Source organism: Trachemys scripta, chromosome 13 (assembly GCF_013100865.1).
Source record: "Trachemys scripta elegans isolate TJP31775 chromosome 13, CAS_Tse_1.0, whole genome shotgun sequence".
Lineage (NCBI taxonomy): Eukaryota > Metazoa > Chordata > Testudines > Emydidae > Trachemys > Trachemys scripta.
Window position 1 is genome coordinate 6,995,991 of NC_048310.1, and position 16,463 is coordinate 7,012,453.

At 46.1% G+C, this 16,463-nt stretch overlaps 1 protein-coding gene across 1 annotated transcript in view; it reads right to left on the reverse strand.

The window, feature by feature from the left end:
- Positions 1 to 13,791: 13,791 nt before the first annotated feature.
- Positions 13,792 to 16,463, reverse strand: part of JPH3 (junctophilin 3) — a 114,901-nt gene continuing 112,229 nt past the window's right edge. The window contains exon 5 of the mRNA XM_034788704.1: positions 13,792 to 14,388. Within this exon, the coding sequence (XP_034644595.1) occupies positions 14,308 to 14,388 (81 nt within the window). The 3' untranslated portion in view covers positions 13,792 to 14,307. The remainder of the gene's footprint in view (positions 14,389 to 16,463) is intronic.

The window sequence follows — 16,463 nt, forward strand, 5'->3', positions numbered from 1 at the left end:
AAAAGCTGCACTTGGAACTAGGGAGAGGACCGTTGTACACGGTGCTGTCGCCCCATTAACCCCTTGCTCCTGCCTCCATGTTAAAGACACCACCCACTGCCGACGTCATTGGTGTGGAAGCAGAGCTGTAACTAGACATTTTAGTGCCTGGGGTGAGCACGCATATTTGTGCCCCCTGCCATTTTTTGGGGGTGAGGGGAAGTTATTTCTCCACCCCATTTTTCCGCTTTGCGGCTTTGCACCCTGGGCGGCTGCCCTGCCCTGGTTATGGCCCTATGTGGAAGGATTAGTTCAGCCTCAAGCAGTACTTGTGACCTGGTTTGTATTGTTTTGTTTTTACTCTGAGCAATCTGCGAGATGGCCTGAGTTTGTGGGTTTCAGGAGAGAATCTCATTTATTCCACAGCGATCCCCTTATTTATTCCTTTAAAAGCTTTTATGAAATTGATACCCAAGACAAAGACAGACTCGCAGCTAGAAGGGTAATGGAAAACATGATTACCCACTTAGCAGCATGTTGGGGCCAGGAACTGAAACGAAGTATTTCTAACAAGGATTGACTGATGGCAGCAGGAGCGACAGGCACAAGCTATGATCCCTTGACGCAGAATCGCTCCATTTTGCAATCGGAGAAGGATGGGTGTAAAGCAAAGGTGCTTGAATTTTGCCTGACTAAAGGATACATTGGCAACTTTCCAGGCGCTACATCTACTTTGAAAAAAGTACAGAGCAGATTTTCCCCATCGTTAATTAGGTGCAACCTGTAGAGACTACAAGTCCCACAGGGCAGTGCTTCAACCAGAAAGGGTCCAGAGCAAGTAGAGCATTGCAAGCTATGGTGTGTAGGCTCTGTGGGCTGCAGCTGCATGTTGCAGTTGATAGTGGCTTGGCTTGAAACATCAGGTTACTTAATATGCTGGGGGAATTGTGGCTGCTGTTGTCCTAACGGTTCCTGACTTCGCTGCTATGGGTGTTGGGAGTGCAAAGTGCTCAAAACTCCCAGGACCTTCTGTGGGAATCATCATGCCAAAAATTCTTTGCTCTGCATCCATAGACAATGAAGGAAGGTCATCATCACTGCCCCCACTAAACACAGCGAGGGGAAGTGAGTTGCTTACAGTCAGTAGAAGTGCTGAGACTCGAACTCAGCTCTCCTGACTGCCAGGCCGGTGCCCAGCTGCTCAACTGAACTGCGTTGCCTCCTGCTTTCTTGGGCAGGCAAATGTCTAACTGCACCCTCTGTGGTAGCCCTCTGGGGCAGCAGCTATATTAAGCTGGCATATACCACCCCATCAGGAGTGGAGGGGCAGCATTGTGCTATCAGAGCCCAGAGGCAGCCAGACTGCCTGTGGTGGTGGCGGCGGGGGGGCAGGGGCAGCAGTAAAAAAGGGAAGCACATTGGCAGCTATATCAGGAGGGTTCCTTCTCTCATACATCATGCATGCACTCCCTCCAGCCATATTCCTTTAAAAGGTTTCTCATGCCAGCAGGAGGGTGAGACCCACAACCCCTGTGAGGTGTCTAGTAACTAACACTGCTGTACACACAGGCCCTGGGAGCCTGGCTGTTCCAAGTGCAGGGGCGTGGGACAGTGATTCCTCTACATCCCTTGTGCTCATCTATGTGAGAGCAACCAGGCCTGTTTTGCGTAGTAAAATGTTCTACCCTGGGAAACTATTACGTCTTGGGTTTGGGGAGGGGGACAGGGGCATGAGCATTTTGAATTGGTCGCCTACGCCCTTGCTCCCCTAAACAGCCGCTGTGCCAAGGGCGTTGCTGTCCTTCCAGCAGAGCGTTGCTGTCGCCCACAGGGATAATAACGGAGGGCGTGCGGGCACCTCAGTTACAGCAACGACTCAACCCCGTAAAGAGCCAGCGCCCCTCGTGCGGAGAAACCCTAGACTGTTTTGTGTATCGCTTCTGTGGGATGTCGCCAGGGAATGTAGCTCTCAGGAGAGTGGCAGTAGGTTCCTTGAGACTAATTAGAACAAAATGGAGATTAAATAAACAAGGTTCCATAAAACAAGCTGCCCATACTATTTAATTGTTAAGATAAAAACATAGCTGATAAGGAAGCACCTTGCATGCAAAATTGCAGGGGAGCGGTGAAAACAGTGTTTGTGGATACCCAGGGAAGGAATCTACCAGCACTCGCTCCATTAAAAGCATCAAGCAGTGTGTTGTCTTGTCAGTGGGGTTAGTTCACAAGGCTTCATCTCACTGCCATTTAGTCCATTTTGTGTCGCATCCGTGGTCGTGCGTAAAGAGTCGTAGAACCTGCAGTTTTGCTGTGTTGCTGATTTTTATTGTCCGAAAGTAGCAATTAAAAAATAGCAGGGTCGGGAAGCAGGGCTCTATTTCAGTGTTCCCTTCCAGAATTCAAAACAGATTGGGTAGCATGCTTTTTATTTATTTATTTATTTATTTTGCCAAATTTATTTTATTATTTTTGCATCTTTCCATAGCCTTTGGTTCCTTAGCTGATGGGCAAAAAAAAAATAAAATAAAAAAAGGGAAGCACATTAGCAGCTGTATCAGGGAGGTTCTTTCTTTCTCATACTGCCCGTGTAAGACTGCTGAGAGAGCCTTATGCAGCAGATGCACTAGAAAGAGTGTGACAGTGGTTTGAATTTTTCCTTTTTCCCCTTTTTATTCTTCTTCAAAGGGTGAATCTGAAATGTAGTTGTGTGTGTTTGTGCCAAGCTAGCTTTTCACCGGAATGGGGTTGGCGGGAGGGGGAATGGCTCCTGGTTTGTCTTTATATTTTTTCTTATGGGAATAACTATGTTGAGCAATTCTGTCCTGGGAGCGAAATATGCTGTAAAGGAGAGTTTGCTGAGATTCACTGAAAACAAAAGCCACAATAAAGCTCAAATTAGTGTGTGTGTGTGTGTGTGTGTGTGTGTGTGTGTGTGTGTGTGTGCGCGCGCGCACGCCCCCCAACCAGCCAGAAGGAAAATCAAACTGTGTTGACCCATTTGGAATACTTGTGGGGAGCCCCTGGGCCATGGGAATACCTTGCTGCTGCTAGTGTTAAAAGGGTGCTATCAAGTAGTTTAGGCCCCAAAATTTAGGCTTAGGGTTTTTTGTTTGTTTGTTTTAAACAAACAGCTTTTGCAAAACTAGGCCTTAATCCTGCTATTGGCACCCCATGGCTAGAGCCTTAAACCACATGGAATCTCATGAAAAGTTCTACTTCAGCTACAGTTATTGGCCTTGAAGCAGGAATTAATGCAGGGATGTCCTTTGCTTTGTGTTATGCAGGTGATTACACTAGAGAATTGCAATGGTGCCTTCTGGCCTTAAATCTATGAAATCAGTGAAGCTCTGCAGGGGAGCAAGGATCTGTCCATATGGGCCTAACTGTGGGATCGGGACCCTGAAATGGACTGAAAAGCTTTCATGTGTTTCTATTATTTAAATGAAAGCTTTAAAAATATATATATATAAACCGTCTCCTGCCAAGTTGGAATCCCAACCACAGCTGCACGGATAGCTTGATCGTCAGAGGAACTGAGCACCAGCAGCTCCTATAGTTGTGTGTGAAACCAGAAAGCAAAGCCACCAAGTCTGGTTTCATTGCTCAAGCTGAGGGAAATGCACAATATGAACAAACCGCATATTTGGGGACCAAATTATGTCAAACAATAAACTCAACTCAAAATGCCTAGCTCTTTTGGGGACCAGTCTAAAGCCCATTGAAACCTTTCAGTTGACAATGGATTGGGACCATAGTGCATTTTGCCCAGACGTCTCAAAGGGCTTTACAAAAAAAGGGTACGTACGATTATCCTCATGGGGGAAACTGAGGCACAGAACGATGAAGTGACTTTGCCCAGGGTCATACCGCAGGTTGAGCAGAGCTGAGATTAGAACCCAGGTCTCCTGGCCAGTGTTTTATCTACTGGAGCCCACGGTTTCTCATAAAAAAACAAATTTTTTCAATGTTCAGTGATTTAAGGGGTGATGAGCAACATATAGAAGGGTGGTGCCTTTTTTAGTGTGTGTATGTTGTATGTGATTTTTATTTTGGCAGTGTCCCTTTAAATGTATTACGTTGCTCATTTTGCAAAAAGGCTAGAATTTAAGCATTTACATTCAGGAAAGAATTTTTTTCTTTTTTGGTAAATAATCAAGCTGCTTTCCACCTCTCCCCCCAAATAAAATAAAGAGAAAAGGCCAAGGCATTTTTTTTTCGCCACTGCATGTATGAGAAAGATAAGAATATATTCAGTGTTCCCTTTCCTTGTTAGTCCACACACACAATAATTGCACTGTAACCAGAAAACAGTTGGCATGCACTTGGGGGGGAAATGGAGAATAAATGAAGATGCTGACTGAAAACTTGTATTTACTTCAGGAATCAGACAAAAGGCAACAATGTAAAGATTAGTGGTTTCATGTCTAGTTGAAGGTTAACATGGGTTGTAGCCCACAACAACAAAAAAGATTGTTCATCCTTATTAATTGAGATGCGAATCTCTTTGTGGGTGGGTGGCTAATAGATAGAAATGAACAAGACTTGACATAAGAGCTTATTGGATACCAGGTGGGATCATGAAGTGCCCTGGCTAATCCAGAAACGGACCAGCTCCGTGTGTACTGGCAGAAAGCTGGGGACGTTGTTCTGTGATGGGGTCCCTTCTGCAGCTTGGAGCGACTGCCCAGTCATTTCTGATTCACGCGGGTTTGCTTGGGAAAGGTCAGGTAGCAGGTTGCGAAACCTGGAAGTTGAAGTTTACCCACAGGACAAGTATGGGTAACATGCAGCTCTCACATGCATGCTGCCCAACCCTCACCCCTTCCTCAAGGGACCTCCTCTAATCGTGAAGACCTTGTTTGATCTTTACGGCACTGTGATGATGGTGTTTACAGACCCCGCACAGAGCCTAAGGAAGGGAAGGAGCAGTACTGGGTCAGAAGGGCCCCACCCCTCAGCAGCTGCGGAACAAGTGCCCAATGGAGGACCTGCTCAAAGGGGGACTTGACGGTGAGTGAAGGAGAGGCTGTCCAAAGAGAGGAAGCCAGTTGGCAGCCTCTGGCGGCAAAGCGAGCCAGAGGAGAAGGGTCTGGACTGTGGGTAAGACCCCAGATGGGAGGGTAAGGGCCTGACTCTTTTCCCTCCCCCACTCCCTGCTGAGGCAAAATAACTGGATGCTAGGAAGACAGCTGACGAGTGAGCTGCTGAGACTGATTGGGATCTCTGTGTTGGGGGCGAGGGGGCTGCAACCACACCTCCAAGCCAAAGAGAGCAGGGAGGTAGGAAGCTCAGGACTTAGTTCTTCTGCCCCCACAATCGAGCCACACCCTGCTGACCCCTGAGTGAAACACACTACAGGCATGCTGAGTCCTTGGTGTCTCTGGTGAAGCTGCCAGTAGTGGTGGTTTACTGGGCCCGGTTGGAACTGGACTGAGACCCCCCCCCCCCAGTTCATTTTGCGTAGGCCCTCCAGCTGCCATCAGATAACCGCTTTCAGTCACAAATGGCCTGGCCTGGATTTGAACTAGTGACCTAGCACTAAACGCCTCACATACCGGTACTCTCAGGTGCTATCCACTCCTCATTTTAAACTAACAAAGGCACTGCCTGTATCTACCTTGTCATCTGTTGCTCTTGGCACTAGAAGAATTAAGTATGGTGAAAGTTTGATCAGATGACTGTCTAAAGCCCTTCCTCATAAAACAGGGTCCATTTTAGATACCTGGTGTCATAAACAGACAGTTAAGGGTTAATTCCTCTTTATACCTGTAAAGGGTTAAGAAGTTCACATAGCCCAGCTGACACCTGACCAGAGGAACCAATGCGGGGACAAAATGTTTTCAAAGAGGGAGGAGGGAAATCAGTCTTTTGTCTGTTCAGTAAGTTTTGTTCCGGAATGAAGGATCCAGGAATCAGCCATCTAACATTTCTTAAAAGTAGTAAGTGTTTAGAGAAGGAATGTATTAGATTGTTTATTTTCTTTTGTGTCTTTCTTTCGCAGAGAGGGAGAATCAAATAGGGTTTCTTTGTGTAACTTTAAGATTTTGCCCAGAGGGACATCCTCTGTGTTTTAAATCTGTTGTCTGTGAGAGTAGCTTGCATGCTAATCTCACAGAGGTATTCCTTTCACCTTTTTTCTTTAATTAAGTCTTCTTTTAAGAACCTGATTGATTTTCCCTTGTTTAAGATCCAAGGGTTTTTTTGGATCTGGGCTCACCAGGAATTGGTGGGAGGTGAATCAGTCTCAATCCTGCCAGGAAAAGGGGGATAAGGACTGGGGAAATATTTGGGGGGAAGACAGAGTTTCCAAATGACACTCCCATAAACATTTGTTTAAACTATTTGGTGGTGGCAGCTACTATATCTAAATTGGTAAATAAGCTTAGGGGTTATCTCATGCAGGTCCCTACATCTGCACCCTAAAGTTCAGAGTGGGGGTGACACCTTGACACCTGGTTTCCCCAAGTGGCTTTAGGTTACAGAGGTCAGATAGAAGAGGTGTCAGCAGCAGGGCAGATATCAGTGTGAGGGAGTGGCAGTTAAATTAATCAAGCCATTTAGTCCAGCAGGGATGACAAAAGTATTTGATTTATGTTCGTGGATGACCAGCAAGAGGTCTGCATGTCTCCAGTTCACCACCCATCTTCTCTCCCTGCTGCTTGACCGTGCCATGCAGGATGACAGGAGAAGAGACGTGCATCTCACAGCACTAGAGCAGGGCAGGACATGGTTTTCCTGTCCCACTCAAATTTTAGAGGATGAGAATTTTTTTTCCATTCCAGAATCATGACAAAAAATTAATCTAGAAAATTTTCATGAAGCCATAATCTGAACAAAAGTTTGGATAAGGTCAGCTGATGTGTTTTGTTTCAGTCATTTCAAAAGTTTTCACTTTGAAAATGTCAAAACAGGCTGTTTTGACCACTCTGAAACCAAAATGTCTTCCAAGTGGAAGATTTGTCAGAAGCAACCTTTTCCGGCAAACAGTTTCAGTTTTGACAAATCAGCATTTTCTGATGGGCAAAACAAAGTCTCAGTGGAGAATTCCTAACCAGCTCTATTCCACAGGTGTTTCCTTCACTCTGTGTGGTATTTCCTGCAGAGGGACATTGTTGGCATTTCCTGGCGCCAGGGGCTGGATTGCTCTGGTTCTCACCCACCTCATCTGGAATGAATCTGGACATATTTTCCATTTGCAGGCTTTTGAGAAATGACCTCCCTCCTGCCTGCACTGAGTACCATTGATGGGCCCTGCTGGTATGTCTCTAATGGAGAAAACCTTGAGCTACCATGCCTCTCAGCGAGATGGGAAGGACGAGAACACAAAGGTTTTCACAAATGCAGGCCTCGGGTTGCAGAAGCTCATCAAATTTTTTAGTTCATGTCAAGAAGCTCTGCTTATTATCAACCTGTTACATGGTGATGGGCCCAGTGGCTGCCCTGACCTTCATCACTAGAGCAGAATGCCTCAGCATTACAACTAATCAAGAGAATTGCTTTCTGAGATGCTGTCAGCATGTGGAGAGGTGGGAGTGGAATTACTGATGCCATCAATTATGATTCGCCGGTGCCTTTCACAAGCCTCAAACTGCTTTTTCTATAGTCTCAGCGGGATCACTTTACCTGGCACCAAAATGCAGCCACTTCTGGGGCAAGACAAAGCTGCCATTGTGCAGCAGGGTAGAGACAGGAAGCGAAGAAGAAAAACAGATCCAGTTAAAACAAGTCAATCTAGGGGAATCAGAGCTTTGATAGGCCTCTGGTGCTTACACACCTGAAAAGGGGCCGAAGGATTTTTAATGACAAGCGATTGGGACTTGGCTTTGTGTTTCATCCAAATTGGGAGATGAAAGTAAACAGGTAGATGCATCAGTATTGTGTATGCACTGTATAGAAATGTATTGGTGGAGCTTTATACACCCATGCTCTCTGAGGTATGGAAGATGTGTAAGTGAGTGAGGCACACAGCATCATCCTCACAATCAGAGGTGTGTGTGTGTGTGTGTGTGTGTGAGAGAGAGAGAGAGAGAGAGAGAAACAGACAATCTTCATGGCAATGTAAACCATCCAGACCAGAACCTCTCAGAGAGATGGGACCGCAACAGCTTCTGCCACATTGTAGGGGTCAGATTACATGTCATTTGATGCGAAGTCCTGCGGATCATTCCTCCTTGCAGTCATTCCTTCCTTCCTTCCTGATCTCTCTCCTTCATCACCTTCCTGCAAGCCCTGCATGCCAAGGAAGGGCCTGATTTTTCATGTGGCACCGTTTGACTTCACGTTGACTATCAGCCCCTGATAATGCCTTGGCAAGTGGCATTCTGGGGTCATGGGTGATGGAGCGAGTGCTCAGTGCATGATCAAGCGTGCTCCTCCTGCCACCCAGACTGCGCTGCTGAAGCGCACTTAGTTCCCCTATAACTTAAGTCATTGAGAGCAAGGCTTGCCTCAGCTGTCCCACATGTACCTCCATGATGCTCAGTGCTGTTTCTGAATGTCTCAAGCACCCTGTAATGTTGATCTCTTCAGCTTATCTGGATACCTTGCTGACTCACCTGTGCTTCCTTCCTCAGATCTGAATGAGATCTCTTCTTCCACCTGTGCTATTAGCACTTTCTTTTCATTACCGTTTATTTGCTGCACACCACATGCCGCTCTTTGGCCCCTGGCTTGCCCTTGTGTCTGCTCTTTTGAGGCCATGCTGTGCATTCCAGTTCTGATGTGTGCCTTCATCGCATGTCCACATGGCTGTGGTGCGGGGATTTCACGCATCTGCTTTTGCGATCGGGCTTAGGGATGGTACCTTTCTTGCAGTAAATCAGCATTAGCTGCGGTTCTCAGCATCCGTGTCCTTATGCCAAGTAATCGACTCCTTGTGTTTGATTTCAAGTGTCTCCAGACAGCATCCCCTCTACAGCAACACAAGGCAAGAAACTAGAGCTAAAGGATAACGTTGCAGTGTCCGCTTCCTTGGGAGGCCAGACCTTCTGACTTCAGCGCTATGGAGCTCCTTAACTCAATGTCAGCTTGTCATCGGGAAAGTATAGCAGGGTCCTGCATTCCATACCGTACGCACAACAGAAGTCCATTCGATACAGATTGAGGGTAGCACCCAGAAAAGGGTGAGAGTGTGCGTGTGTATATTTGACAAAGGGAATCCTGTTCAGAGACTTGCAAGCCAGAAGGGACCATTGCGATCATCTGGTCTGACCTCCTCCTCCAGGCTAGAGAACGTCCCCAAAATAATTCCTAGAGCAGGATTTTTAACAAAATGTCTAATCATGATTTAAAAATTGCCAGTGGTGTTAAAATACGTGACAGATACAGGAAGTAACCAATTATCCTCTAACACAGGGGTTCTCAAACTGGGTGTTGTGACCCCTGAGGGGATCATGAGTTTATTACATGGGGGGTCATGAGCTGTCAGCCTCCACCCCAAACCCTGCTTCACCTCTAGCATTTATAATAGTGTTAAATATAAAAAAAGTGTTTTAATTCATAAGGGGGGGGGGGTTTCAGAGTAGCAGCCGTGTTAGTCTGTATCCGCAAAAGAAGAACAGGAGTACTTGTGGCACCTTAGAGACTTTGCACTCAGAGGCTTGCTGTGTGAAAGGGGTCACCAGTACAACACACATGGAACCAGCCCTCCTTGGGGCTGCCAAAATCCAAACTGCTCCATTACTTCACAGGCTGTGCCACTATCCTGTAAGAAAATGGCCCTACGACCCACCAATGCCAGGATAGGCTGGGCCATTTACCTTCTGCTGCACGGCAGGTGCACTATACCTGGTTGTACTAATAGCATTCAGCAGCAGCCAAGCATTTGGGTACCTTTACACCCTCAAGGACAAAAAACCACCACCACCACCTTCCGCCATGCAAAGCGAGCTCTAAGAAGTCATAAAGGGTGGGGGATGGGTAAGGCTCTATTCCTATGAGGCACGAATGCTCCTATGCGTATTCTGTATTTGGACCTTTGGACACCCTCTGATAACCATAGGATTCACTGGCCCACGGTAGTTATCCTAGGTCAGTGTGGTAATTACACAATTATCCATACCCTGGAAAAATGAGCTGATGTCGACACTAAAGTTAAATACCAGAATGGTCACTACCTGTGTTGTTGGAACCTGAAGTGGATTCATATGAAGAGGAATAAAGTATGAAGGAAAAAGCAACTCTCTAAGGAATTGTGAGGTTTGAGACAAGGTTACGAGTGAAGGGAACCACTCTCTCCTCCGATGCACGTTATGGATCTCTTATCCACAGTGCATGTCTCTAATGCGCACCACATAGAATATCAGGGTTGGAAGGGACCTCAGGAGGTCATCTAATCCAACCCCCTGCTCAAAGCAGGACCAATCCCCAGACAGCTTTTTGTCCTAGATCCTTAAATGGCCCCCTCAGGGATTGAACTCACAACTCTGGGTTTAGCAGGCCAATGCTCAAACCATTGAGCTATCCCTGTTGGTCCCACGCACAGCATTGCCTTCAGTAATAGTTCAGGGCAGGATTTGCCAGAGATCTATACAGTGTAGGTCAGAGAGGAAAAACAATAGTAATAGACTAAACACTCTTCCTGCAATTCAGCGACGACCTGATTTTCAGAAGTGCCGAGGCATCCGACACTCCAGCGGCAATAATTGGGAGCTGCAGGAGCTCAGCATCTCTGAAAATCAGGCCCTCAGTTACTTAAACTACACACTTGTATTAAGCTGCTTTTTTTCCCCCTCCTGCAACTCAGTCCAACCACATCCAATTTCTTCAGCTGTATCAGCATGGTAACTGATTAGCATGTAGAGAAAGGGACCTTGGCAAGAGAACAAATGAAAAGCTTGTTTCAACTGCGTGCAATTGTCAGTGGTTTGAGTGGGTGACTCCATGTCATAGGGCTGTGTGAAATGAGCCATGGGATGTTACTGCACGTTCCAAGGGACCTTGTCAATCCAGGTGGTTCCTTGAGGAAAAAGAACAGCCAGATGGACTAGAGTTAAGCCAATCCGGGGGACTTTTGTATCCTTCTTTCTTACTCTTCCCTGAAAGTCTTGACTTCACAATGATCCACTGGTGGTCCAGGGTGAGATATGAAGGTAGCCTTTCTGGAGTCCAGCAAGGAAACCACGTGCATCTGGGTGGGGGATGTGGGTGGGGAGCTTGGTCCATTCCTGCAGCTTGGGGGCAGGCTCAGGACATGAGGTTGGATTGGTTTTAAATAGCTGCCACTTCCTCCTTAGGAAAATGAGAAGATCCCTAAGACTGAAAAGCAAAGTCAATTGTCTTCAGAATCACACAGTTGCTTGCATGCATCTGTCTAGCTATGCATGTGAGTATACATATAAAACAACATGGAGAGTATATATGGATGTGGTGTCTAGATACTATGGTGATGCGTGTCTAAGACATGCCGAAGAGAGAGAGAGCCATGAACACAGTACTTATGTGGTAGAGAGAGTACAATGAGTTGTTTATCTCTTTGGGCTACTTGTCAATACTATTTTTGACTCTGGGTGGATGTGAAAGCACAGAGCTAAGACAAATTGCTCAACTCACCTCGATTAATCAAGGGATCATTATTTTTAATCACATTGTTTGGGATTAATTAATATTAATCTTCAGATGTCTTTCAGACCCACTGAATCTTAGACTCTTTGACTGAATTTTTAGTCCCATAGAAACTAGAACATAAGAACAGCTATAGTAGGTCAGACCAATGGTCCATCTAGCTCAGCGTCCTGTCTTCTGACAGTGGCCAATGCCAGGTGCTTCAAAGGGAGAAACCAAGAGATGAAAGACAAACGGACTTAGGTTGAATTTGGGGTAGCCATATATTGATTCCTTGGAGGTCTGAAAGAAAAGCAGTAATAACTAGTCAGTCACCAGTGTGAGAAACCTAGGCATGAAACCACTAGTACTTTTATTTGATAATGATATGCATTTTTGTGCTGTTTTATACATATCTAAATATTGTACTGTGTTTGCATTTAAATATGTCACCTGCTTCTGTAGGTATCTGTGGGTCATGCACTTACTGGAATGTACAAAAAAAGTTCTCTAGAATCTTTACAAAGAGTTGCAAACAGAATTACAAAACACATATCGCAGCATGTATGATTTCCTAGGGCTGCAATTACATTATGTCGTTATTTGGTTCACTTAAGGTCTGCAGCAACCATTCAATATTAAAAAAGATGAGTGGGGGAAAAAAATGAAGATGGACAAAAAAGATGGACTGTTCCCCTGGAAACAAAATGATCAGAAAGGTTACTAGGTTCGCATTATCTGCCATTCCTTCCTTCCATCCCACACCCTCTACCCAGAAAGGAAAACAAACAAACAAAAAAAGGAAAGAAAATGGCAAGACGGAATGAGCGTGGCAGTTTAAGAAAAAGAACTGAATTTAACTGGCACATGCGCTAATCTTGAGTTTATTTCTGGTTAAAAATATAGCAATCCAGTGCAGTGTAATAAAGAAATCTGCTGAAAAGGTAGCAGAGAAACAGCTAAAATGTAAGCAAAGCAAAGCCAAGTCCACAAGTCAGGTTGTGTCCAACACTCTGTATGGAAAACGATGAGACGGATTTGGTCACAGATAAAATCTAGGATTGTATTTGGGCCATATCTGACCCTCATGACTCCCCCACCCGCTTTATCCAATGGCCTTGCAGTAGGTGTAATTGTGGGTCAGATAGGGTTCCGATATATACTGTATCAAAGAGAGGCAGTTAACCGTTTGAAGTGCACAGCTGACGTAGGAGGCAAGGACAGACTGCATGTGGTTTTGGGGATGGAGGTAGGCAGGGAAAACAGTTGCATTGTTTTTGGAATGCAACAGGACGTCAGGAATTTCCAAGCAACTGAGCTAAAACCATGCTTTTGTCATTGCGACCATAAAAGCTCAGGACTGGGGTACTGCATCTTTAATGAAGGTGTATTATCGGGGCGGGGGAGGGAGGAATGGGGAAAAAAATCAAGGCAGGCATAGAATCATAGAAGGGTAGGACTGGAAGGCACCTCAGTAGGCCACTTCCATTACAAAGATGTTAAAATGAACAAAATTAAGTGACGTATAGAAAAGAATACATCCTTAAAGGCTGCTGTTGCCAATGACGTTTTTTTACAGGGACATGTCGGAAGCTGGAATATACATCCTGCATACAAAGTGCAAAAATACTACATGCTCAGAGCCCAAGCATGATGTCTGAAGCGGTCCATGGCAAGATGTAACAGGCATACCCAGCCGCGTTCCTCCGCTCCTGCAGCTGTTGCAATGCGCCTCCCCAGATGTCCTTTGCTGGATCAGAATTGAATCTCCCACCAGACAGCTTCCTTGCATTCTCTGTAAGCGCTGGTGTGGTTGTGTAGGTGTGGTTACAGTTCAGGATGGGATAGCTGGTGATTGTGTTAGTATCACCGCTCCTGATGTGTGTGTATGGGGGAGTTGGGCCGTAATAAACCACCAGGCAATATATGGGGTGAGGGAAGGGCAGATTTGTAGCTAGGAGAAATCAGGTTTGAACGGAAAGAGGGTGGCTTTGGGTGGTTTTGCTCTGGCTGAGTGAGGACGGGAGGGTGGCAGCAGGTATGATATTTACACCTTGTAATCCCTCCACCACCATATCAGAACTGAGCAAAATGCTGATTGCTTCAGAATTTTTTAAAACTGTAACAAAAATAGGCCACTTTCCCTTCATCCTCTATTCTCTGTACTCGGGGGGGGGGTCTCTTCCCCTCCCCGAGCACCTTCTTTTCTCCTCCTCATTCCTGCTTTTTTTTCTGGTAGCAGAGAGGGGAAGAAAAATATGAGGGGTTTTTTTTGTGGGGGGGGGGGGGGTGTTAGAGGGGGATGGGTGAAAGGGGATTTCCCCCCCATTAACTTCACAACACTGAGGTTGAGTGTTTACACCAGAGACTCATTCACCCCCCTTCGTGCCCTGTTCCATCTGCCCACCCTCTTACCTCCATTTTGCAATTTTTGTTGTTTGTTTACTTTGGAGGGGAAAAAATAACTGACTCTTATTTTGCTGGGATCCTGTCTCATCCTTTCTGGTGCTGGGAGGGTCAGAGAGTTGTTAGCATTCTGCCATGCCACACAGCATAGTGTTGTACAAGCGAAGAATTTTGGCTAAAATCCAAAAAACATTACCCAGGAAAAAAAGGCAAACTGTGAGTGAGACTCAATCATTTGTTGTTGTTCTGTGAAAAGACTTGGAAGTTGTCATAGGACAGTTCAAGTTATGATCTTTCCCTTTTTTTGATTTGTTTTTGTTTGTTTTTTTTCCCCCCGTTCATACACGTAACTCTTATTTTTGCAAACAAGACAGTCTTGAGTTAGATGAAAAAGTTAATAAACAAAATGGCGACGCCAATGTTCAGTAAGATCACCATGACTACCAGAATGGGAGCCGAGCCCTGGAACAGAGAAAGAGAAGGAAAGAAGTTACAAAGCATGTCGAAATTTGGTGGTTAGCCAACTGTTGGTAGGAAGGGTCAGAATCTGTAATTATACTGTAACCCGGCAGGGCATGGTTTGCTGAGGTGCAGAGCACCTGTAACTTCCACTGAAGCTGTGGGCACCTCTAAGCATGAGACAAAACAGGTTGAGAGAGGAGTAAATAGTACTTTGCACTTAGGTAGCACCTTCCATCCAATAATTGCAAAGCACTTTGCAACCATTAGTGAATTTTGCTTCACTGTCACCTTTTTGAGGCAGGTAAGGATTCTACACGTGAGGAAACAGAGACACACAGCAGGTTTTGTGGCAGAGCCAGGAAATGACCCCAGATGTCCTGACTCCTAGGACTTTGTTTTAACCATAGGAGCTCTACCCTCACCTGGCTTTTGTCCGTGTACAATTCAGTGCAACGGTAGCTTCTGAGACCTCAGAGGAGCTCGTTGTTGTCTTCTTCGTGAAATAAACCAATTCTGTTCAGTTAGGGGCACGCTATGTGCACCCCAAGGGCCAGATGCAGCCCCCGGCAGTCCAATCCTTGTTACTGTGCAGTGAGGACAAAGCTGATGGACTAAAGATAGAGTATGAGACACCTCATTTGGTTCTCAAAGGGGGGCATTTGAGCAATCCAGTGAATTGGAGCCAAGTTGTGACCATGACGGGAGGTTGACTGAGGAAGCTTATATCTGGTGGATCAGTAAGTGAGGACAGCACCTGAGCTTGGATTCCCTCCTGTCATGTACATGGTGAATCCTGCCTTAAGGGACCAGCTAAAACCAGGTGCCTATCTGAGGTGACGATCTAAAAAAGATGGCGCAGAATCGTACTTGCTATGTTTTGGGACACTTTGGGGTGGTCTCTTCAGCGAGTCGGTTGTCTAATAAGTGTGAGCTCCCGTGCAGGGGGCAATACACCCTAGAGATGGGCCAGTGCTTGGACATCAGTCTTCTGTGCTTGGCACGCTAGGCTGCTGCTCCCTCCTTTAATGCTAAGCCTCTGAGTGGGACTGCTGCTCGCCTCTACCAACATGGTTCGGAAGAATCCAAGTACTGGGCAGGCTAGAGTGCAAAAATGAATGGGAGCTGGCGAGCACTGGATGGAATAGCCGGCACCTTTGTCTAAGATGCTGCAGTTGGGTAGCACAGGGAATGGGATACACAGTAGGAAAGCCAGAGGCCCTGAACGGCCCCCATTCATAGTCATTTTAATTATATAGATTTGTTTATTTCATGAAATGGAGCAATTAGTTCCCTGCTTCTCCCTCCTCCCCTCCCTTCTTCATTGTAACAAGGCTCATTCCGGTTGTAACAAGGCAGGGGTGGATGCCCTCATGAAGCCAGTCTTTATACCACAGCAGATCTATTTAAAAACCTCCTTGCGAGACAGAGATCATTTCTCCTCCGGAGCTGCTTGATTCATTTCACATTTGGGGAGGTGGGGGCCCAGGGCGGGGAGGACGGGGCTCTGCCTTTGAGAAGCTGAAGCTTGCTGGAAAGGCATATGCTGTTGCGTAGCAACGAGGTCAAAGGAAGCCAACCAAATGGAAGGATTTCTGAGGGAGCCTCCTGGCAGCCAGGTAGCTGCTCTGGACTGGTTTGTGCAAATCTCTTTGCCTGTGCTAAGCCAACCCTTTTGGGTGCCGAATTCCTTCCCTGCTTGCTGCCAAGTTGGAGCGAGGCTAAATACTGTGATGCAGATTGTTATTCACTGTACCAGCTCCATTTCAAAAGATTATTGGGTTTCATGTGCTTTCCCCTAGGATCAATAGGATAATAGGTTGCTGATGGTTATCAATCTGGTTGTTTCTGCTGGCAGGGCAGCGCAGTGATGCAAAAACCCACTGGGTCTCAGCCACCCATCAGCCAGTGCAGGATTCTCTCTCAGTGTACGTTCTCTAGCCTGTGGTCCAGTCTCCATTTAAATGTCCCTAGTGACAGTGTTTCTGCCTCTTTTCCTATTCCTGTGCTCGGTCTAGTAGGTCAAATCAACCACATACAGGAGGCAAACGTACATGCCAGCCAGCCTGAATGCTGCT